At 43.9% G+C, this 23,261-nt stretch overlaps 3 protein-coding genes across 6 annotated transcripts in view; 1 reads left to right on the forward strand and 2 right to left on the reverse strand.

Annotated features, from left to right (window-relative positions):
- The window catches only part of RAD51 (RAD51 recombinase), a 31,798-nt gene extending 22,772 nt beyond the window's left edge, over positions 1-9,026 (forward strand). For all 3 annotated transcript variants that reach the window (XM_076004257.1, XM_012766431.3, XM_012766432.3), the window contains 4 exons: positions 6,820-6,933; positions 7,276-7,405; positions 7,636-7,757; positions 8,227-9,026. In XM_076004257.1, coding sequence (XP_075860372.1) covers positions 6,820-6,933; positions 7,276-7,405; positions 7,636-7,757; positions 8,227-8,350 — 490 coding nt within the window. In that variant the 3' untranslated portion in view covers positions 8,351-9,026. The remainder of the gene's footprint in view (positions 1-6,819; positions 6,934-7,275; positions 7,406-7,635; positions 7,758-8,226) is intronic.
- Positions 1-23,261, reverse strand: part of CCDC32 (coiled-coil domain containing 32) — a 375,634-nt gene that overhangs the window by 133,078 nt on the left and 219,295 nt on the right. The gene's annotated exons all lie outside the window — the stretch shown is intronic.
- The window catches only part of RMDN3 (regulator of microtubule dynamics 3), a 230,910-nt gene continuing 219,295 nt past the window's right edge, over positions 11,647-23,261 (reverse strand). For both annotated transcript variants that reach the window (XM_076004256.1, XM_012766437.3), the window contains 9 exons: positions 19,475-19,760; positions 18,558-18,660; positions 15,843-15,903; positions 13,963-14,038; positions 13,739-13,816; positions 13,438-13,536; positions 13,152-13,205; positions 12,595-12,675; positions 11,647-12,348 (listed from right to left, as the gene is read on the reverse strand). In XM_076004256.1, coding sequence (XP_075860371.1) covers positions 12,295-12,348; positions 12,595-12,675; positions 13,152-13,205; positions 13,438-13,536; positions 13,739-13,816; positions 13,963-14,038; positions 15,843-15,903; positions 18,558-18,660; positions 19,475-19,760 — 892 coding nt within the window. In that variant the 3' untranslated portion in view covers positions 11,647-12,294. The remainder of the gene's footprint in view (positions 12,349-12,594; positions 12,676-13,151; positions 13,206-13,437; positions 13,537-13,738; positions 13,817-13,962; positions 14,039-15,842; positions 15,904-18,557; positions 18,661-19,474; positions 19,761-23,261) is intronic.

The raw sequence follows: 23,261 nt of genomic DNA on the forward strand, positions 1-23,261 counted from the left end.
CTAAAAACAAAAAAAAATTAGCTGGGTGTGGTGGTGCATCCCTATAGTTCCAGTTACTCAGGAGCTGAGGCAGGAGAATCGTTTTACCTCAGGAGTTTGAGGTTGCAGTGAACTATGATGATGTCACTGCACTCTGCCCAGGGCAACCAAGTGAGATCCTGTCTTAAAAAACAAAAGTGGGCCGGGTGCCCTGGCTCACGCCTGTAATCCTAGCTCTCTGGGAGGCCGAGGCGGGTGGATTGTTTGAAGCTCAGGAGTTCGAAACCAACCTGAGCAAGAGAGAGACCCCGTCTCTAATATAAATAGAAAGAAATTAATTGGCCAACTAATATATATAGAAAAAATGAGCCGGGCATGGTGGCACATGCCTGTAGTCCCAGCTACTTGGGGGGCTGAGGCAGCAGGATTGCTTGAGCCCAGGAGATTGAGGTTGCTGTGAGCTAGGCTGACGCCAGGGCACTCACTCCAGCCTGGGCAACAAAGTGAGACTCTGTCTCAAAAAAAAAGTGAATAAATGAAAGAAAAAACACAACCCAAAGAATGTAAAATAAAAAATTATAATCATGGCTGGGCGCAGTGGCTCACGCCTGTAATCCTAGCACTCTGAGGAGCCAAGGCGGGTGGATTGCTTGAGGTCAGGAGTTCGAAACCAGCCTGAGCAAGAGCAAGACCCTGTCTATACTATAAATAGAAAGAAATTAATTGGCCAACTAATATAAATAGAAAAAATTAGCCGAGCATGGTGGCGCATGCCTGTAGTCCCAGCTACTCGGGAGGCTGAGGCAGGAGGATTGCTTGAGCTCAGGAGTTTTAGGTTGCTGTGAGCTAGGCTGATGCCACGGCACTCACTCTAGCCTGGACAACAAAGCGAGACTCTGACTCAAAAAAAAAAAAAAAAAAGTGAAATGGCCAACTAATATATATATAGAAAAAAAAATTTGCCAGGCATGCCCCTACTACTCAGGAGGCTGAGGCAGGAGGATTGCTTGAGCCCAGGAGTTTTAGGTTGCTGTGAGCTAGGCTGGCGCCATGGTACTCACTCTAGCCTGGGCAACAAAGTGAGACTCTGTCTCAAAATAAAAATGATAATCATATCTGATAAACTAGTATCTAGAATATATAAAGAACTCTTATAATCCAATGATAAAATAACCCAATTTGAAAATGGGCAAAGGATTTAAACATATTTCTCCAAAGAGAGGATATGCAAATGTCTGATAAGCACATGAAAAGATGCTCAACATCATTAGTCATTAGGGAAATGCAAAGTGAAACCACAGGGAGATACCACTTGACACCCACTATGATGGCTGTAATTAAAAAGACAGTAACAAATGTTGGGGAGGATGTGGAGAAACTAGAACTTCATACATTGTTGATCAGAGTATAAAATGGTACAGTCCCTTTGGAAAATAGTGTGGCAGTTTCTTAAGCAGTTAAATTTACCATATTACCCAGCAGTTTCACTCTATTTAAGTACTCGGGAGAAGTAAAAACATGTCCGACAAAGGCTTGTATGTAGATGTTTACAGTATCATTACAATAGCTCCAAACAGGAAATAACCCAAATATCTATCAACTGGAGAATGAATAAGCAAAATGTCCATAAAAGGCCGGGCGTGGTGGCTCACGCCTGTAATCCTAGCTTTCTGGGAGGCCGAGGCGGGCGGATTGCTCGAGGTCAGGAGTTCGAAACCAGCCTGAACAAGAGCGAGACCCCGTCTCTACTATAAAAATAGAAAGAAATTAATTGGCCAACTAATATATATATATAAAAAAAAAATTAGCTGGGCATGGTGGCGCATGCCTGTAGTCCCAGCTACTCGGGAGGCTGAGGCAGAAGGATTGCTTGAGCCAGGAGATTGAGGTTGCTGTGAGCTAGGCTGACGCCATGGCACTCACTCTAGCCTAGGCAACAAAGCGAGACTCTGTCTCAAAAAAAAAAAAAAAAAAAAAAAAATGTCCATATATCCATCCATATAATGTAATATTCTTCAGAAATAAGAAACTTAAGTACTGATACATGTTACAACATGGATGAACTTTAAAAAATGCTATATGATAGAAGTTAAATACAAAAGACCATGTATTGTATGATTCTGTTTATATTGAATTTCTGGAAGGGGATATAATCTAAGAGATAATATACAGTAGTTACTATGGGTGGGAATGAGGAGTAACTGCAAATGAACTTGAGAGATCTTTTAGGGGTGATGAAAATGTTCTAAAATTGGATTGTGATCATGGTTGTATAACTGCAAAGTCACTAAAACTCATGGAATTTTATGACAGGTCAGTTTTATGGTATATTAATTATACTTCATTAAAGCTGATGAAGAATTGATAAGTTTCTATATCTAATACAGCTTTCAAAATTATTTTACTTATTTTCCCTTGTTTAGGGTCAAATATGGTAAATTCTTGCCACACATTTTACTAAAACCCAGTGATTAAAAAGAATTTAATTACATGTTGAGATGTCAGACTCAAGTTGGAAACTGCCTGGCTAAGTTCAGGAGAATATTCTCTCAAGTTTTATAATTGTATAATCAAATTCTCTTTCCCAGTTTATAATTTGAGTAATCCAACTCATTGGTTGTACGCACTGGTGCGTAAAATTAGGTTGGAACAATAATTACTACCCTTTGCCTCTGCCTATAAAATTCCTGTCACGGAAAAAGAATTACTCAACCTGATGTTAGTTTTATGAAGATGTATATATTGATCTGTGTCTGCCTTTTTTTTTTTTTTTTTTTGAGACAGAGTCTCGCTTTGTTGCCCAGGCTAGAGTGAGTGCCGTGGCGTCAGCCTAGCTCAGCTACCTCAATCTCCTGGGCTCAAGCAATCTTGCTGCCTCAGCCTCCTGAGTATCTGAGACTACAGGCATGTGCCACCCTGCCCGGCTAATTTTTTCTCTATATATTAGTTGACCAATTAATTTCTTTCTATTTATAGTAGAGACAGTGTCTTGTTCTTGCTCAGGCTGGTTTCGAACTCCTGACCTTAAGCGATCCTCCCGCCTCAGCCTCCCAGAGTGCTAGGATTACAGGCGTGAGCCACCGTGCCCGGCCTATGTCTGTCATCTTGAAATTGTTTTGGCAATCTTGTGCAGAATTCACACTTTTTTTTTTTTTTTTGAGACAGTCTTGCTCTGTTGCTGGGGCATGAATGCCGTGGTATCAGCCTAGCTCACAGCAACTTCAAACTCCTGGGCTCAAGCAATCCTTCTGCCTGGGCCTCCCAGAGTGCTAGGATTACAGGTGTGAGCCACCTCGCCCGGTCAGAATTCACACTTTTTTTTTTTTTTTTTGAGACAGAGTCTCACTTTATTGCCCAGGCTAGAGTGAGTGCCGTGGCGTCAGTCTAGCTCACAGCAACCTCAAACTCCTGGCTCAAGCAATCCTCCTGCCTCAGCCTCCCAAGTAGCTGGGACTACAGGCATTCGCCACCATGCCCGGCTAATTTTTTGTATATATATATTAGTTGGCCAATTAATTTCTTTCTATTTATATTAGAGACGGGATCTCACTCTTGCTCAGGCTGGTTTCGAACTCCTGACCTCGAGCAATCCGCCCACCTCGGCCTCCCAGAGAGCTAGGATTACAGGCGTGAGCCACCGCGCCCAGCCCAGAATTCACACTTTTAAATACACTATTTTAATAGTTTAAGGAATCCCGGGTGGGCCTAATCCTTTAATCCTAGCACTTTGGGATACCAAGGTGGGATGGTCGCTTGAGACCAGGCGTTCAAGTCCAGCCTGAGCAACAGAGCAAGACGCCATCTCTACAAAGGATAGAAAAATTAGCCAGGCATGGTGGCGCGCACATGTAGTCCTAGCTAGTTGGAAGGTTGAGGCAAGAGGATCCACTTGAGCCTAGGAGTTTGAGGTTGCAGTGAGCTATGAGGACACCACTGCTTTTTGTACACTCTGGCCCAAATAACAGAGTGAGACCCTGTCTCAAAGAAAATAAAGACTTCCTTTTGGACAGGGTCACTGAGACTTTGTCAAGTAACATAAAGAACTATTCCAATAGATAGATGAGATTGTATAGTAGAATATAGGCTATGGAAACAAGGACAATGTTTTGGTCACCCACTGGATCCAAAGCCCTAGAACAGTGTATGCAATATTTGTTAATGAGTTAATTAATATTTACTAATTTAGGGCCATGTTTGTGGCTTTTTGTCAGTGAAAAGAAAAATATGTTTAAATAGAAATTTCATCAATTTTTTAATCCAGTCTACCTATCAAAAAAATTTATAGTTGAATTTCTGTTTATATATATTACATTTAAATTATAGTTGTGAGAAAGTCACAAGGCCTCCTTAAGCTAACATCTATGAACATAATTTCGATTCATAACAGAACAGCCCTCAGTGATTAACTTTTCCCATGCCCTGTTGAAAAATATTTGCCCACATTCACAGTTCAGGCAATCACAGAATGTAGTCCTCAGAACAGCAGCATTAGCATTACTTGAGAACTTGTCAGAAATACAAATTCTCTGGCCCTACTACAGGTCTGCTGAACCAGAGACAGTGTTTTAACAAAAGCTCTCCAAGTAATCTGATGGCTTGCTGAAGTTTGAGAACCATGGCCACCATTGCTAGCTATAAAATCACCACCTTTTATGAAAGTTCTTTTGAGTACTATAAGAGAATGACAGAATCCCTTTGGTGTGATAGAGCTGAGTTTTTCAAACTTAGGTGTTAAGAATAACCTGAGGTATTTGTTAATATACAAATTACCAGGCCTCTTCCCTAAAGATTATGATTCATTAAGTCTGTATTGGTCCAGGAACTTGTTTTTTAATAGGTGTTCCAGATTTTTCTTATCTTTAAGGAAGTTCAAGAAACACTATGAGAGAGGATGCTATTTCTAGCCAACTTGTTCAAAGCTGTGGGAATTGAAAATTTCACATCCTGCTTCTGGAACCTAAGCACAGAGGTTCCCATAGTATTTTTTGTGAGTGCTGCTGAAGGAAAAGCTGGGATAACTCTTTGTTTTTCTGGTAAACCTTCAGTGTTCTGATAGCAAAAACACAATCATCTCTCTTCCTGATAGAAGATCATATCAATGTTTCCTAAGGCAAAACCAAAACTAGAAGACTTGTACAGTATGGTACTAAGGCCTGTCGTGTCTTGTTTTTTTACCTCCTTAACACCATGATTTAAATAGAGAAAATGTTTATCTCCTCATTGACATTTTATTTAGTTGGGATCATAAGATAAAACTCTGTCTTCACTTCATCTTCTTATCCCCATGATAGTATTATGAACCTAGAACATAGTTCAAAGAATTATAACACATTTGGATTTTATTTGAACATCTCCTTTGGACTATTACATAAAGCAGTTACTATTATACTTTTGTATTATAATGCTTTTAGGTAATGTTAATGTGAAAACATGTCTGGGCACAGTGGTTCATTCCTATAATCCCAGCTCTCTGGGAGGCTGAGGCAGGAGGATCACTTGAGGCCAGCTTGAGGAGCTCAAGACCAGCCTGAGCAAGAGCAAGACCCCGTCTCTAAAAAAAACAGAAAAATTAGTCAGGCATTGTGGCGTGCGTCTATAGTCCCAGCTGCTTGGGAGGCTGAGGCAGGAGGATCACTTGAGCCCAGGAGTTTGAGGCTCCAGTGAGTTCTGATGATGGCACTGCATTTTAGACAGGACAAGAGACCAAGACCCTGTCTCAAACAAACGAACAAAAATAGTGTTGTGTAGCCAGGTATGGAGGCTCATACCTATAGTCCTGGCAACTCAGGAAGCAAGAGGATTGCTTGAGGCTAGGAGTTAAACCAACAGAAGACCCCATCTCTAAAAAAAATTTTAAATATTAGCCAAGTGTGGTGGCATGTGCTCATAGTCCTAGCTACTTGGGAGGCTAAGGCAGGGGGATCGTTCCAGCTCTGGAGTTCAAGGCTGTAGTGAGCTTAGATCACGTCACAGCATTCCAGCCTGGGTGACAGTGAGATCCTGTCAGGAAAAAAACAACAACAAAAAAACTCACCAAGCTTTTATGTATTGTAAATAAAACAAAACAAATCCAACCTATACATATCCTTTGGACAGATTTGCTACTGAGCTGTGAAAACATTACTTGTGTTAAAGTGATGATACGTGATTCTCTTTTTGTTTGGGTTATGGCTAAAAGCTTCATTCAGCAACGTTTACTCAGAATTTATTAGGTATGTAAAATGTATTAGTAGGTAGAGAGGCCCGGCCCAGTCTTTTCCTTGAAAGAATTTGTAGTCTTGTAATATGAATATATTTTATATGAATTTAACTGATCTTTGAATGATTCGTTATTTGTCACAATTCTGTCATTGCCCTTGGTTTTTCCAGGTTAATGTTATTTCCTTATATTTGGAAATTTCTCATTCTAGTTCAGGAATCTTCAAAGAATAGATTTGGGCCAGGCATGGTGGCACACTCCTATAGTCCAGCCTACTCAGGAGGCTGAATAGGAGAATCACTTGAGCCCAGGAGTTTGAGGTTGCAGTGAGCTATGATGATACCACTGTATTCTAGCCTGGGCAACAGAGCGAGACCCTGTCGAAAAAAAAAAAAAGGAATAGATTTGATTTATCCTGATGACTTGCTAGGTAGATCTACTCTAAAGTAGTTGCTCCTGTCATATCTGTATATATATTTTGCCTGAACTTTCTAATAGAAAGAAATTATATTCTTTGGCCCTGAAACCATTGTCGACATCACTTCTTAACTATCCAGCCAGATAATTTAAGTGTTAGAGATGAATATCTCATCTGCCTGAGTCCTGTGTACAGCCTACAAATGTTCTCTCCTCTCTTCTAGATATGGCCTCTCTGGCAGTGATGTCCTGGATAATGTAGCATATGCTCGGGGATTCAACACAGACCACCAGACCCAGCTCCTTTATCAGGCGTCAGCCATGATGGTAGAATCTAGGTATGTGCTCAGTATAGACACTAAATATGTTGCTGAATCCTATAAAGGTTGTTTGGCTAAACTGATAGTAGCTTGAATTAGAAACGGGGAGATTTAAGTTTAATTTCTATTTTGACACTCTTAGTTTGTGATTTAGTCAAGTCACTATTAAAAAATGAAGCCATGATCTACTTGAACTTGCTGGAAATCTTAATTTGTTAAACAGTGTCTCAGATGTCAGTGCTGTATAATTATTTTAATAAAACCTCTATATACAAGTGAAACTATGAATGTGAGATTTTAGGGTGGTAAGGAAGGGAGCATACTCTGACATAGGCTTCCGACAATCCTTGTTCCATGTAGGTATGCACTGCTTATTGTAGACAGTGCCACCGCCCTCTACAGAACAGACTATTCCGGCCGAGGTGAGCTCTCAGCCAGGCAGATGCACTTGGCCAGGTTTCTGCGGATGCTTCTGCGACTTGCTGATGAGGTAAGTTGTGGGATAGAGACAGAGATTGCCTAATTTCAGTGACTGTGAATTCCAGGAGCCTTGCTAGAAGACCAGAACATCAGTGCCTGGTATCATCAAGCTTTTCAGTTAGAAAGGAAGGAGGAAGAGAGACATTAGTTATTCATTGCTTTGTGGAAGAGAGTGGTGGCAGCATTAGGGCTCTTGGAGTGTCTATGGCACAAAACTGACATTGATCCTTTCCCCATCAGTTTGGTGTAGCAGTGGTAATCACCAACCAGGTGGTAGCCCAAGTGGATGGAGCAGCCATGTTTGCTGCAGATCCAAAAAAACCTATTGGAGGAAACATCATTGCCCATGCGTCAACAACCAGGTAAAGTAATGGAATAAATGCTTCTTTTTGGAACGTCCTATTAACTATGAAATAGACATGAAGATATAACATTTCCAATTAAGCCCTGTTAAAGCTACTATTATATAATTAGATACTTAGGAATTCTTGCTAAATCTAATTGCCATGCTCTGGTTGGGATAGGTGTTTGCTTTTAGTTCATAAAGGAATTAAAAACTCACAAGTATAGAAGAATAAATATGAATAATTGATATGCCTTACCCTGGTTATTAAAGAAAAATGTTTGTTTTAATACAGACAACCCACTCAGAAAGGTGGCAGGGCAGAAATAGACTCCTCTAGATTGGAAGTGCACTAAGGAATACAGTACAGAAATATCCCCTTTTGGGAAGCATTATGTCTAAAAAATGATTTGCTCTATCCTAAATAAAGTCAGGAATGGAATCATTTAGTTATAATAACTTTGTGCTTTGGTCTGTCTCTGGGTCAGACTGTACCTGAGAAAAGGAAGAGGGGAAACCAGAATCTGCAAAATCTACGACTCTCCTTGTCTTCCTGAAGCTGAAGCTATGTTTGCCATAAATGCAGATGGAGTGGGAGATGCCAAAGACTGAATCACTGGTTTTCCTCAGTGATATACCTTAAGTGCTGCAGCCTAATGGAGAGGACCACCCGCTGGAGTTCTATATGGGCCTCTTCCTGTTGTGACTGGCAGGAAAAGGCTTCCAGGAAAAACAGCTATTGTATCAGCTTTTCTGATGGTGTAAACAGTAGTCACAAACTGATCTGAAATGTTTATTCCTTCTGGAGTGCATTAATCTCTGATTTCTCTATAGTTTTGGGGGAGAGGTATGAAATACCTTTGATATAGTGCCTTGGGATTGACTCAGGTCTAACAGCTTTCTATTGACAACTTTATGTCTCCAAGAGAAGTAAAGCTTGGGAGACCTGACCCTTCTCTCACTTCTGAATAATGGTAAAATAAAATGCCTGAACTATGTATGTAGCAAAAGGAATGGGTCTCTGCATAGTTCTTTTTCTCTGTCAGTACAACTCTCCCATCAATCAGAAGTAAGTTTTTAAGTTGTATGCTTGAACACTCTAATGTAAGAATTTGTTTTTGGTAAGACTCTTGCTCAAGGCCTGCTAAGCCATCATCCCTTCACTATTACTTGCTTAGGCTTTTACTGCTAACACTAACTCAAGATAATTCTGGCATCTTAAGTATTTCAGAGGCTGAGTAAGCAGATTGATTGTTAGGCTGCTAATAAAGTAGTTATTTGTAATGAATGTGTTGTTTATAGTAGTTACTCTAGTGCAAACTGAATATTTCAAGCTAGGGTCTCCATGATATCTTTTTTCTTTTTTTTGAGGCAGAGTCTCACTCTGTTGCCTGGGCTAGAGTGCCGTGGCGTCGGCTTGGCTCACAGCAACCTTAAACTCCTGGGCTCAAGCAATCCTCCTGTCTCAGCCTCCCGAGTAGCTAGGACTACAGGCATGCGCTACCATGCTCGGCTAATTTTTTCTATATATTTTTAATAGAGACGGGGGTCTTGCTGTTGCTCAGGCTGGTCTTGAATTCCTGACCTTGAGCGACCCGCCGGCCTCAGCCTCCCAGAGTGCTAGGATAATAGGCATGAACCACCATGCGCGGCCTCATAATATCTTTTTGGCACTGGGGTAGGGGTGATCAGTTTCTATTGCTTTTTAAGATTTGAAAACTGAAAGGGAAGTCCTACATTCAGATGATTGAGCTTATTTGTGCTTCAACTTGAGCTTATTTGTGCTTCAACTTAATGGAAAATGTTATAAGATATATCTTGGCTTTCCTGTGGCCTTTGTTTTTATTCTCTTAAGTCTCATGTTGTAGAGTTCTGATACTTGCCTGCATTATTTTACTTCAGTGGTTTGAAATACTTCTCTTCCCTGCAAACTTCTACTGGAGATAAAGTTTTAACCAGTTCTCCAAATTTCAAAGGACCTCTCACTTAGTATTGGGAGGAAAGGCAGTGAACATCTCTCTTGCTGCCTATGTTGGTCCCACTGTATGTAGGGAGATAGAAAGACTCAAGTTAATTTAATGCAGCTTTTGTTTTTTTTTTTGAGATAGGGTCTCACTCTGTCTGCCAGGCTAGAGTGCAGTGGAAAAGGAAGAGAGGACTTCCCATAACTCACTGTGACTTCTAACTCCTGAGCTCAAGCAGGAGCTCCTCCTGCCTCAGCTTCCTGAGTAGTTGGGACTACAGGCCTATGCTGCCATGCCAAGCTAATTTTTCTAATTTTTGTAGAGACAGGATATAGCCCTTGCTTAGGCTGGTCTTGAACTCCTGAGCTCAAGCAATCCTCCCACCTTGGCCTCTCAGAGTGCTAGGATTATAGGCATGAGCCACTGTGTTGCCTGACCTAGCTTTTGTTTTAAAAGTAGCTCTATTCCCTAAATTTAAGATTAAGAATCAGGGACTGAAATAAAAGTAGCCTTGTCAGTGTCCCTGGAGAGTAGGTACCAAGTGGGTTTACAGGATTCTTTTTTCCTAAGTTTATGTACTTTACCTCATTTCTCCCATTTTCCTTCTGTCAAATTCTACCGTCTTCAGTAGTTGGAACTTCTAATCCAGATCTTACCCAAAGTGCTCAGTTTGAATTTTTTTGATTGTGTATATTTAAGGTATACAACATAATACTATAAAGGTATATTATACATATTAAAATGGTTACTATAGTGGAATGGTCCTAAGTATCCTATGATACTGATATTCTTGCAGGAAGAACAGGGTCCTCAGCCTGGTCTGGCTCAGGTGCCATTTCCTTTTAATACTGGTGGTGGTGGTGGTTGGACCCAGCCCTGTTTGACCCTGTTTATTTTCAGTACAGATTATTCAGTGTTCCTAAAGACAAACAAGCTTTATTTTTTCACTTGAGACAGTCTCACTCCATTGCCCTGAGTAGTGTGCCATAGTGTCACCCTAGTTCACAGCAATCTCAAACTCCTGGGCTCAAGCGATCCTCTTACCTCAGCCTCCTGCGTAGCTGGGACTAGAGGCACACACCACCATGCCCAGCTAATTTTTGTATTTTTAGTAGTGACAGGGTCTCACTGTTGCTCAGGCTGGTCTCTACTAAGCTCAAGCAATTCTCCCACCTCGGCCTCCCAAAGTACTAGGATTACAGGCGTGAACCACTATGTTCAGCTGACCACCTTTAAAACCTTTTATTCACACCTTAATCTTTTAGTGGCACGTCCCTCACCTGAGCTGGCTAGAAAAAAATGCTGCTACAGCCTTGCTTGAAAACCCTCTCAGCGCCACTGTGCAGGATGCCCTTCAGAGCTTCCTAAAGGTATTGGGGAAGGGAGCGGTGGGTCACAGCCAGAAATACCAGAGTAACCTTGTTTTTCCTGAGGACTCTTAAGGGGAAGAGGCAATTTGTGTTTGGCTGTTCTGTGGGAAAAATCAGAATCACCTGCAATTTATCAAAAATATAGATTCCCAGGCCCACTGAATCTGGGTTTTAGATAACAAAAACTGTTGTATCCCCAGAATTGAGTTTATGTGGTCCAATCTTTGTTTTCATATGACAAAATAAGCCTGGGATGGTATATAACCACAGTGACAGATATGGGAGTAAAAGGTTGGTTCTTATATAATAGTGTTCTTATATAATAGTGTCCCAGTCTTATGGTCCTATAAGGTATTTAAGAGACTTTGACCTAGAAACTCAGTGTTTCTTCTAGATGGAATTATGGTTTGTGCTGTTGGCCTTGCTTAGTTGCAATAGGCCTTACTGAAAATAAGCTGTATTTGGTGCCCTGTTTTTCTGTCTGCAATAGCCTCTGTAGGAGGAAACAAATATGGAGGTATCAAGCAAGAATAAAGAGCTGATAACCAAAATAGAGAAAGGAAAATATAACCACTTCCAATCAAATTTGGTTTATTTCGAGTTTGTACCAAAATATATTCCAGGCAGCTCTTCAGATCGTTGTTTTACAGTTTCATAAACCTTATGCCACTGGTATCATTTCAAGAGCTTCCAGGACACGAAGTCAAGTGGTCCGGCCCAGAAATACAGGTAGAATCCACATGATGGGTGATAAGGCGACAATATCCATGGGCTGCTCTGACCTCTCCTTTTACCCCGTAAGTAGTGATCTTAGGACTCTGTATACATTGGTGTTGAGTATTAGTGAAAAAAGATGAGAGAGTGACAAGTTCTGTGCTTTGTTCCTGTAGCTTTCTGAAGTCCATCCGCTTCACCAGCACAGTGCTGCTACTTCATCCTCTCAGCTCTAGCAACCTCCAGGGCTCCACCATTCTTAACCCTAGGGCAGGTGCTAGACTAGTCTTGATTTTTCAAAAATGTACTTAAAGGGGAGAACAGGCCACAAATACTTCCCCAATTTTAGATTAGGTAAGAGATTAGAATAAATTAACTGATTGACAAAAGACAAGAAGTTGGGGAATCCTAAACCAGATGATCTTAGTGGAGTCTAAGGAAGAAAGCCTTGATTTTTTCCCCCTTAAGTAGTGGTATCACTCCAGTCATGAAGGCCATTGAAATTTGATTATTCTCCTAAAATCACTTCCAATTCTTCCAGGTCCTTCTGGAAAGCTGAATCCTAGAGCGAGAGAGAGAACAAATCCAGGACTCAAAATTTTTCCCAAACCCACTGGAACCAGAGAAGAGGGGCCCTTTGCTTTCTTCCTGAGCTGTTACAGTCTCTCTCCTTTCCCAGGATAGCTTGGAGCCTTTACCCTAGCCTACAAGGGTATCTGTGCAAAAGGGTAGACTCTTATCTGAAAATGTCACATGATGACTCATTGATGGAACCCAGTATCTAAACAGCCCTTATAAAAAGTATTACCTCCTTAGTGACATCTGGCAGTTCCAGGGCCAACTTCATCCACCTTCTAGCTTCAGAGTTATTTCCTAGTTCTCTGTAGCACTGAGAAGAGACAACAGTGAAAACCTGGGAGAAGGCCAGGCACAGTGGCTCACGCCTGTAATCCTAGCACTCTGGGACGCAAAGGCGGGCGGATTGCTCAAGGTCAGGGGTTCGAAACCACCCTGAACGAGACCCCGTCTCTACTATGAATAGAAAGAAATTAATTGGCCAACTAATATATATATAGAAAAAATTAGCCGGGCATGGTGGCGCATGCCTGTAGTCCCAGCTACTCAGGAGGCTAGGGCAGTAGGATTGCTTGAGCCCAGGAGTTTGAGGTTGCTGTGAGCTAGGCTGACGCCACAGCACTCACTCTAGCCTGGGCAACAAAGCGAGACTCTGTCTAAAAAAAAAAAACAACCTGGGAGAAATATCAGAAACTAGAAGGGGTTGATTAGGTGTGCTTTCAAGGACTTCCAGAAATACTGTCAACATAAACATCTTCATTTTTAAGTAGACAGGTGAGTTAAATTTACCTTGGAAATATATACCCTTCCTGCTTTGGAAAATCCTGGCTGTAGTTCTTCAGCCTAAAGAAAAGATATTTCAGTAAGAAGTTTCCAAATTCAAGTTGGGCTGAAGTTTATTAAGTAGAGATTTCCAGTCCCCACCCTGGTGACTGATTCATTGGGTCTGGGAATAAGTTCTGCAGGTGATTCTGATTTTTCCCACAGTATAGGCAAACACAAATTGCCTCCTCCCCTTAAGAGTCCCAGTAACGTCCTCATGAAAAACAAGCTGCCGTCATCCTTTCCCTGATACCTTTAGGAAGCTCTGAAGGGCATCCTGCACTGTGGCGCTGAGAGGGTTTTCAGACAAGGCTGTAGCAGTTTTTTTTTCTAGCCAGCTCAGGTGAGATACCTGCCACCAAAAGATCAAAAGGTTTTAAAGGTTATCTTTAGGAACACTGAATATTCTGTACTAAAAATAAACAAACAGGGCTGGGTCCAACCACCAATGTGAGTATTCAAATGAAATGGCACCTGAGCCAGACCAGGCTAAGGAACCTGTCTTCCTGCAAGAACATCAGTGTCATGGGACAAAGTCTTGGAATACAGCTCACCTGGTAGCACCACCTGCCAAGAAGAAAGTGAGCCATGGGGTTTTCTGGCTGGAGTGCAATGGCTTTGTCCACATGTTCCTAAGGGCAAAATGTAAATATAAACTAATGTCAGACACCAGAGTTGCTAAAGGGAAGAGAGGCAAGTAGGCCTCTTCAAATCGAGCTGGAAAAGAGCAGGAAATCTGGAATCGGCCAGCACGAGGGAAGGAGGAACCTGTCCTCACCTTGAAGCTAAAGCCACTCTGGATGCGCCTCTGGATGCCCTCATGCTCAGCCAGCTGACCACAAAGCACTGCGTACCTAAGGGGGGAAGCAGCAGCAAGCTCAGGGCCAAGGAATGGACGTCCCCCACCCACAGGCTAGGTGCACTGTCCCCTGCCCCATCACCCTCAACTAGAGCTGAAATAGTTTTCATCTGTGTGTAATTCCCTCCACTGACCTGTGGCCCCAATTAGTATTCTTTAACAAACACAGTGGTAGGCTTACAATTCTCCAGTGTGTTGTAGGTACAAAAAGGCTGGGTTCTTCACAATAACTCTTTCCTTTACACTTAATATTTAGGCAAGGTCTCAGTCCAAATCTCCCTTTTCTCATAAAGAATATAGCCACAGGTGTCATAAAAACTTGAAAAGTATCAAATAATAATCAGCATCAAAGTATAAGAGACCTGAGTACATTGCTTTTTGTCTCCTAAGTAGACACTAAAAGTGGGACTTAGTCACCTTTTAGTATGCAGATACATCATTGGAACTTAGAAAGCAATGTTTTAATACAAATTGGGAGAGGATACTCTAGGAATTTCTTATAACTCTGGAAGAAACAGAACCAAAGGAAGAAAGAGCTATCCCTTGTACATCCTCACCAACCCCAACTCACCACCCAGCTTCCCAGCTTCTATCTTCAGAAACAAGGTCTTAGTTCCCAGAAGTACAGTTGACATTAGATGAGTGTCTAACCAGACCCAAGTTGCTTTTTCAGGTATTTGCTAAATATCTGGGGTATATTTGTATCAGGTAACTTGCAGAGGCTCATTTCCATGTTTAATCCAAACAGCTATTCCTTAGGAATAGCCAAGAAACTGAGGCCAATTTTCATCTCTGGGAGCCCAGGGAAGCAGTGACCCCCAAGAAAGGGTTATTAAGTTTTAGCATCAGATGGAAAAACCACCTCACATAGTTCACAATCTGCGGGTGGAGATATGGAAGAAACATTTTCACTAAAACTGACATGCTGGAACCTGGCCCCCAGGGCATGAGTTGGCCCTGACCCATGCAAGTTGGCAGAAACTCACCTCACATGAGACCACAAAAAGGCCTGAACTTCTTTTTATTTTTTTTGAGACAGAGTCTCACTCTGTTGCCCTGGCTAGAGTGAGTGCTGTGGTGTTAGCCTAGCTCACAGCAACCTCAAACTCCTGGGCTCAAGTGATCCTTCTGCCTCAGCCTCCAGAGTAGCTGGGACTACAGGCATGCGCCACCATGCCCGGCTAATTTTTTCTATATGTTTTTAGTTGTCCAGCTATTTTTTTTTTTTAGTAGAGATGGGGTCTTGCTCTTGCTAAGGCTGGTCTCGAACTCCTAAACTCAAATGATGCGTCCGCCTTGGCCTCCCAGAGTGCTAGGATTACAGGTGTGAGCCACCACGCCCAGCCTTTTTTTTTTTTTATAAGCTAATACATTGACCACTGAACTCCCTGGGGGTGAGCTCACGTCCACTTTTCCTCATGCAAACCCAGCAAAGAAGCCAAAGCCCACCACCAGCCAGAGATTGCAGCTAGGGGAAAGAAAAGCTGGTACAAGACAGAGCTGCAAATTGTCCCAGCCTCCCTAAGGAGCCAAGAATTCACAAGTTTTATAGCTAGGATGACTTATAAAACTACTCACTTCTCCAAGCCCCATCAGAAAAAAAGTTTGTACTTTCTCTTGCCTCATACCCAAGGCACCTCCCAAAGAAAACTTGGCCAACTGGCTGGGAGGAGAGCAAGGCCTGATTTCCCTTCTCCTGGTTCCTTTGGCAAATGCCTCTATGGCCAGAGCAGAGCAAAGAGCTTTCCTCTACTCTGGCCCTTGCTGGCTCTTTCCAGAACCCTATAGTGTGTTATTACCACTGGTGACATTCAGCACTCTCGTCCCCCTTCTCCAGAGCAGCCTCTGCTTCTTCTTTTCCTGTAAGACAAAGGTAGACCCAGAGTTGATGTGGGCTCCCATGCACAATGCCACAGGAAGAGCTGTGGGAAGAATGACTGCTTCACCTCTCACCAATCCCTACCCAACTTGATTTGTTTGGAAATAGTTGTGAACTGGAACAGAATGAAAGGCCACATACAGCTTCTTCTGTTTCACCTCAAGTTCCCCACCTGTGTCATCAGCAGTCCCAGGTATCTTCTTTTTATAACACCCACCTGATGTGCTTGAAGCCAATTTCAGCATTTTATTTTATTTATTTTTTTTTTTCACACAAGACCCTCATGTCTAAGCATTTTAAATATAAAAGGAACCGACAATAATCAGAGACTCCCCAACAAACCTCATTTTAGAGGGTTTTTAATCTGAGGTCAATAAACAGGCTTCAGGATATTCATGAACCTCAAATTGTGTAAAATTTTAGGTATATGTGCATTTTACTGGAGAGAGGGTTTACAGCTTTGACAAAGTTCTCAGGAAGGAGCAATGATCCAAGAACGATTAACACAACTCTAGGCCAAAACTCCTTCACGAGCCAAATGGACTGAAGTCTGACCAGAGGTGACTTTTGCTTAGTCTTACCCAAGTTTTCTTAGTTTTCCAACAAAGAAATCAAAGTCCAAACACAGGAAAACTCTGACAAAGGTCGTCCCTTAGACTATCAAAGAGGCTGGAACCTACAGACTAAGATGGGGACCATCGTGCCTGTGCACTGGAGAAAAGAACACACTGCAAAATGGGACTTGATTAAAATGGAGAGGGCTTGGGAGGGAACATGGAGAAAACAATATAATGTGTTAAGTGGTAGGCTGGCTAATCCAAAATGCCTTCTTTCAGTGATAATTGTGTGACGTTTATATGACAAATACGTTTTTTAAGACAACTGATGCTGTGAAGGACTCTACATCCCCCTTTCCCAACAGAAGGACCATATGGCCCCACCAACATGGGACACTACCACTTAGGGCACTTCTCTCTGCCCCCTTCAAAGCACTGTCTCATTAGGAAAGTATGAGACAACCAGTTCCTGCCAAGCTAGATGGACAGGGGGGTAAGATTAAGATACTGCCTGAGATCCCAAAGAATGCTTGCCTCCAGTTTTTTAGAGAGAAACAAAATGAATTTTAGACCCAGCAAGGATGGTGTTTTCTGGTTTGTTTGTTTGTTTTGCAACAGGGCCTCACTCAGGCTAGAGTGCAGTGGCAGCATCATAGCTCACTGCAACTTCAACCTTCAGGGCTCAAGTGATTCTCCTGCCTCAGCCTCCCAAGTAGCTGGAACTACAGGCACACGCCATCACACCCAGCTAATTTTTCCATTTTTTGTAGAGACGGGGTCTCGCTCTTGCTCAAGCTGGTCTTGAACTCTTAGCCTCCCTGAGTGGTAGGATTACCAGTGTGAGCCACCATGCCTGGCCCAAGGATAGTTCTTAAAGGCTATAATTCCAGAGCAGGACCTTCAAAGACACTACAAAGTCATCTGAACTCCAGCAGGTCAGATGTGCTAAGGGGTGCTAAGCTCAGGAAGCCAACCAGTCACTGACTGGCTGCTCCTCTAACCACTGCCCCCACCTCTACCTTCAGGGTTCATGTTGCAAGCACTAATAAGAGATGATCAATGATCAGAAGGAAGGGTAAGAGGGAAGGGAAGGGAAAGAGGAAAGGAAAAGGAAAGAGGAGAGGGAAAGAAGAGGGAGAGGGAAGGTAAGGTTGTTGTTGACAGACACTAAGGGTCTAAAATTCAGCCCCAAAGCTGATCAGAATCCTCACCTGAAATTTAGGAGGGAAAGCAGAATTTTTTGAGACAAGGGTCTCAAAAAGGGTCTATGTTGTCCAAGCTGGTCTTGAACTCCTGGCCTCAAGTGATCCTCCCACCTCAGCCTCCCAAAGTCCTGGCATTACAGGAGCGAGCCACTACTCCTGGCCTGAATCCACACAGATCTGGAAGCCCATTGAAGGTGCCTGACTCAGTGTGTGGCTAGGCAGGCCACATCAGTCTCTTTTTAAAGTCCTAGAGGATTCTCTGATCTCAAGACAGACAAGGCCAAACCCTGAGCCTGACACAGGTCAGGTGCACCCTATCCTCCAGGGTAGACATTGCCAACAGACTTCCCAAGGAGATCCCAGGGGCGCTAGCAGTAATCTCCCAAACTGCTTCTCCTAAGTGCTCATCACGCATACTCCACTCACTGTGTTTAGAACATCTGCTCCACAGCTCCATAACTGAGGCCAGATTCCTAAGCAGCAGCAAAAAACTTCAGGTTAAGAAGGGAGGTTTTAGCTCCCTCTTTGTGGTTGGGGAACAAGAACAAAGAATGATGCTAATATGACACAACTACTTCTAAAAACATATGCATCCCAGCCTCAGTTCTTTAAAAAAATAAAAATATGCGGCTATGTTGCACACCATGATGTGCAGATGAGCAAAGATTGTGATCTTTTTTTTCTCAAGGAAGACAAAAAATTGTCTTCCTTGAGAGGTGGAAGCAAAGGTCCTCGGGAGCCAGAGGTTGTCCTGAGTGGCTGAGCCACAACTGCCCTGACAGCCAGCATCTTGGTGGTTCCTCCAGGTGGATGGGCCAGCACCACCCCCAGAATCAGTTGGTCACCTTCCTACCAGGAACTGGCAGCACCTACCATTTAGGGCATATGACTTCTTCTCGCTCACTTCCTCAGTGAGCTCACATATGTCACTGTAAGCCCGGGCCAGGCGCCAGAGAAAGTCTTGCCGGCTTCCATACTGCAGACCAAACAGAAAGGGGTAAGGCCTCTTTTCCCTCAGCCGTGGAGAGTGGGTGTTTCCAGGCTAGTATGTTACAGTCATTGACGCTGGGCCAGCCCCCTGCACAGCTTTCCCCTGCCCACCACTTCCCACGGGCATTTAACTGATGACACGTTATCTCCAGCCCATAACTTGAACAATCAATCACAGCGTGAGGGCATTCTGGCCTAATACTGCCAGAAGGAAAAGTCAACTCCAAGATGTCATGAGGCACAGCAAGAAAGGTCTGCTGACACGTGAAAAAAATATGAAATTGCCCAAGAAAAGGGAAAATCCTAACTTTTGAGGGGGCACTTATACCTGGGTGAACATAAATTTTGTCAGTGAACCTGAAAAGGGCATTGTGGTTGAGTGACCACACAGTTGTCACTTGTGATGCAAACTTCCAGGTGAGACAGGCAGCTTGGGCTCTGCCTCAAGGGAAACAAAGGAAAAAGAACCCATTCCAGTTCTTTGCACATTTCTCACTACAAGTGAGAGGTGGAGCTCTTTTTACAGTATCTCTGTAAGAGGCAGAGACTGCACTCCTCCTCCCCAGAGGGGAAGCAGCTCTGGGCAAGCAGTTCACTGCTCCCAGGGGCCATGCTGGGCCTCCTTGGAAGAGGATATGCAACCTGCAGGCTAGAGGCAGAACCAGCCATCTCATCCCTATTTTCCTTCCCACATCACCGTCACCTTGCAGGGTCAGCAAGCACATGGACCTTCCTTCATTCCCTGGGGGGCAGGAGCTGAGGGGGGAGGAAGGGGAGCAGGCAGGCAGCTGGAGCCTCACCGCCAGCTTGTTGTTGAGCAGCAGCTGGAAGCCCTCCCGTTTGCCCTGCTCGTCGCCCCGGTGCAGCTCGTCCGCCTGCCGCAGGAGGGGCAGCACATCTTCCAAGGAACCTCCAGCCTCCAGAGCACTGGGCCCCAGACCTGATGCTGCCTCTGCCTCCATGTCCAGGTCCAGAGAATCCTTTCTCCCCATCTTCACGGTCTCACAGCTCACTTCATCTTCCCCATCCTCACTCTCCTTGTCAGAGTCCCGCTCGTAGTCAGACTCAGCGTTGGCTGTTGTATAACTGGCAGAGAAATGTAAGCAACAGGGTCAAGAGAGGGGATTATTCAGTTCTGAGCCTCGAGGGCCTATCCCCTGGCCCCAAAGAGGGACTCTATGTGGCATTGTCCTTCAAAGTACCAAATAACAATCATTTCTACATCTTAAGGGCAGAAATTAGTCTTCAAGAGAAAGCTTCCGATGGGAACTATGGGTTGGGAGAATGATCCAGAGGGAAAAAGTAGTCAACCAGTTGGAGGCCTGTGACAATCAGGGCCAATATGAGAACCCCCTTGTTTAGCCACCACCAAATCTACCAGAAAAAAAGAAAAAGCAGAGAGAGGTATGTACAAAATGTTGCCAGCAGATCTCTTAGGGCCAATGAATTAAGGGTAATTTTTCTTCTAAATTTTAATAGTATATGATTGCTTTAGTAAATATATATTCTCTTTTTTTTTTTTTTTTGAGACAGAGTCTCGCTTTGTTGCCCAGGCTAGAGTGAGTGCTGTGGCGTCAGCCTAGCTCACAGCAACCTCAAACTCCTGGCTCAAGCAATCCTCCTGCCTCAGCCTTCCAAGTAGCTGGGACTACAGGCATACTCCACCATGCCCGGCTACTTTTTTTTCTATATATATATTAGTTGGCCAATTAATTTCTTTCTATTTTTTTTATAGTAGAGATGGGGTCTCGCTCAGGCTGGTTTTGAACTCCTGACCTTGAGCAATCCGCCTGCCTGGGCCTCCCAGAGTGCTAGGATTACAGGCGTGAGCCACTGCACCTGGCCTATATATTCTTTTTATAAGTAAAAATGTTTAAGATAAAAACCTTAAGATGTAGGTGGAGCTGAGCTCCTGAGCTAGACTGTTTACTAGGGTACAGATTTGTCAATTGCTTTTTATCAGCCAAAGACACCTGCCAGAACCAACATGCATGGATGCCAGCCTCTGGGGCCATGGGCAGCCACACACATGCACATTTTCTTTTTCAAACCTGTTTCTGTGATCCCAGTCAATAATCAAACCTAAACCACAACAGGAGCAGCCCTTGGGAACCTTGGGGGTGTGGAGGGAGGTAGTATGGGCACTTTGCAGCTGGAAGCGTGAGAGGAAGAAAATGCAGACAGACCCCTTGGGAAGGTATTTCTGGGCTGCTAGGGAGCCCCAACCCTGATGCACCCACTGAAGAGGAAGCCGAGTTTCTCTTGGATCTTAACTGCCATCAGCGTACTTCCCTGCCAACTGAATCATACGATAACTGAGCAAGGGAGAAGGTAGGACTTCCAGCAGCCAGGAGCAGACAACAGAGAACTCTCTCAACTGTGGGAGGGAAAAGCAGGGTCTGTCAGAGCCAGAAGGTCCTGAAACATAGGGAATATCTTAGGATATTCTATTCTATCCTGAAATAAAAGAAAAGATCAGGTGCCCTATGGCAGGAGCAAAACAACTGAAGGAGAAATGAGGGAAACACCTACAATAAAGTCAGTATGAGACAGCCTAATGTCAGGGTGGAATGTCATAGGCAGAAGTGCCATATTCCTCTTCCAGAAAACCAGAGACAATAAAGGTGACTTTCCAGGCTCTGGAAGGTACCAAGTGAGCACCCAGACCTGGGGCCTAATCCATGCTGATTGTGTCCTTATAGAGGAGCTTCACGTCACATCTAAAACAGGGACCCCAGGAACATCTACCACAAAAAGGTATTGTCAGGTATTTAAAACCTTCCTAGCTAGACATGATAGCCCATGCATGTAATCCCAGCACTACTGGAGGCCTAGGTAGAAGGGTTGCTTGAGGCCAGGAGTTTAAGACCAGCCTGAACAACATAGGGAGACCTCCTATCTACAAAACAAATCAGCTGGGTGCACTGGCATATTCCTGTAGTCGTAGCTACTCTTGAGGCTGAGGCAAGAAGATCACCTGAGCCCAAGAGTTCAAAGCTACAGCAAGCTGACTGCACCACTACACTCCAGGCTCCAGAGCGAGATCCTATCTCGGGGTGGGGGGACAACTTCCTAACCTCACTTGTTTTGATTTTTGTAGACAGGGTCTTGCTCTGTTGCCTGGGCTCAGAGTATAAGAGCAATGGCATCACTATAGCTCACCGCAACCTTAAACTTCAGAGCTTAAGCCATCCTCCTGCTTCAACATCCCAAGTAGCTGAAACTACATGTGCATGGCACCACCCCACCCAGCTAATTTTTCCATTTTTTGTAGAGATGGTATCTCACTATGTTGCTGAAGCTGGTCTTGAACTCCTCACCTCAAGCAATCCTGCTGCCTCAGTGCCCCAAAGTACTAGGAGTACAGACGTGAGCCACAACACCGGGTCTCATCTTGTTTTTTAAGAGTTTATCCAAGTATCTTCCCCTCTTGCAATTTGCATTAAAAAACTAGAAATTAGGCCAGGCGGTGGCTCACGCCTGTAATCCTAGCACTCTGGGAGGCCGAGGTGGGAGGATTGCTCGAGGTCAGGAGTTCAAAACCAGCCTGAGCAAGAGCGAGACCCCATCTCTACTATAAATAGAAAGAAATTAATTGGCCAACATATATATACACATACATACACACACACACACACACACACACACACTACAGGTACACACACACACACACACACACACTCTCTCTACAGGTACCCAGGAGGCTGAGGCAGAAGGATTGCTTGAGCCCAGGAGTTTGAGGTTGCTGTGAACTAGGCTGACGCCATGGCACTCACTCTAGCCCAGGCAACAAAAGTGAGACTCTGTCTCAAAAAAAAAACAACTAGAAATTAAAGAGACAAAGAAATGACACATCAGACATCACAACCAAACTGGGTAGCAATGAGCAAGACCACACAGGCAACCTAAAGAAACTCCCAAGTGAACCTGTCCCAAATGAGAAAACCAAACCAGAGTCTACTCTGCCCAGCCAGGCCCAAAGGCATATTGGGTAAATGGTTTATCAAGAGTGGAAAGCTGGCCGGGCGCGGTGGCTCACGCCTGTAATCCTAGCTCTTGGGAGGCCGAGGCGGGCGGATTGCTCAAGGTCAGGAGTTCAAAACCAGCCTGAGCAAGAGCGAGACCCCGTCTCTACTATAAATAGAAATAAATTAATTGGCCAACTGATATATATATATAAAAAATTAGCCGGGCATGGTGGCGCATGCCTGTAGTCCCAGCTACTCGGGAGGCTGAGGCAGAAGGATCGCTCGAGCCCAGGAGTTTGAGGTTGCTGTGAGCTAGGCTGACGCCACGGCACTCACTCTAGCCTGGACAATAAAGTGAGACTCTGTCTCAAAAAAAAAAAAAAAAAAAAGAGTGGAAAGCTTGAGTCTCCTCATCTCCCTCTGCTAGAAGAGGGGGAGACCCTACTTGCCGCTGCATTGAGCGCTGCCTCAGCCGATGAGTTCCAAACAGGAGTCTCTGGGCCATCAGCACTCCCAGGGAGGGACCACTGCTCTTTTCCCTGCTAGAGCACTGGCATCAGCACAGTCTCCCCTGAGCCAGCAGACTCCTACAATGCTGCCATCCCTCTAGGTCCTAAAG

Source organism: Microcebus murinus, chromosome 6, assembly GCF_040939455.1.
Source record: "Microcebus murinus isolate Inina chromosome 6, M.murinus_Inina_mat1.0, whole genome shotgun sequence".
Classification (NCBI taxonomy): domain Eukaryota; kingdom Metazoa; phylum Chordata; class Mammalia; order Primates; family Cheirogaleidae; genus Microcebus; species Microcebus murinus.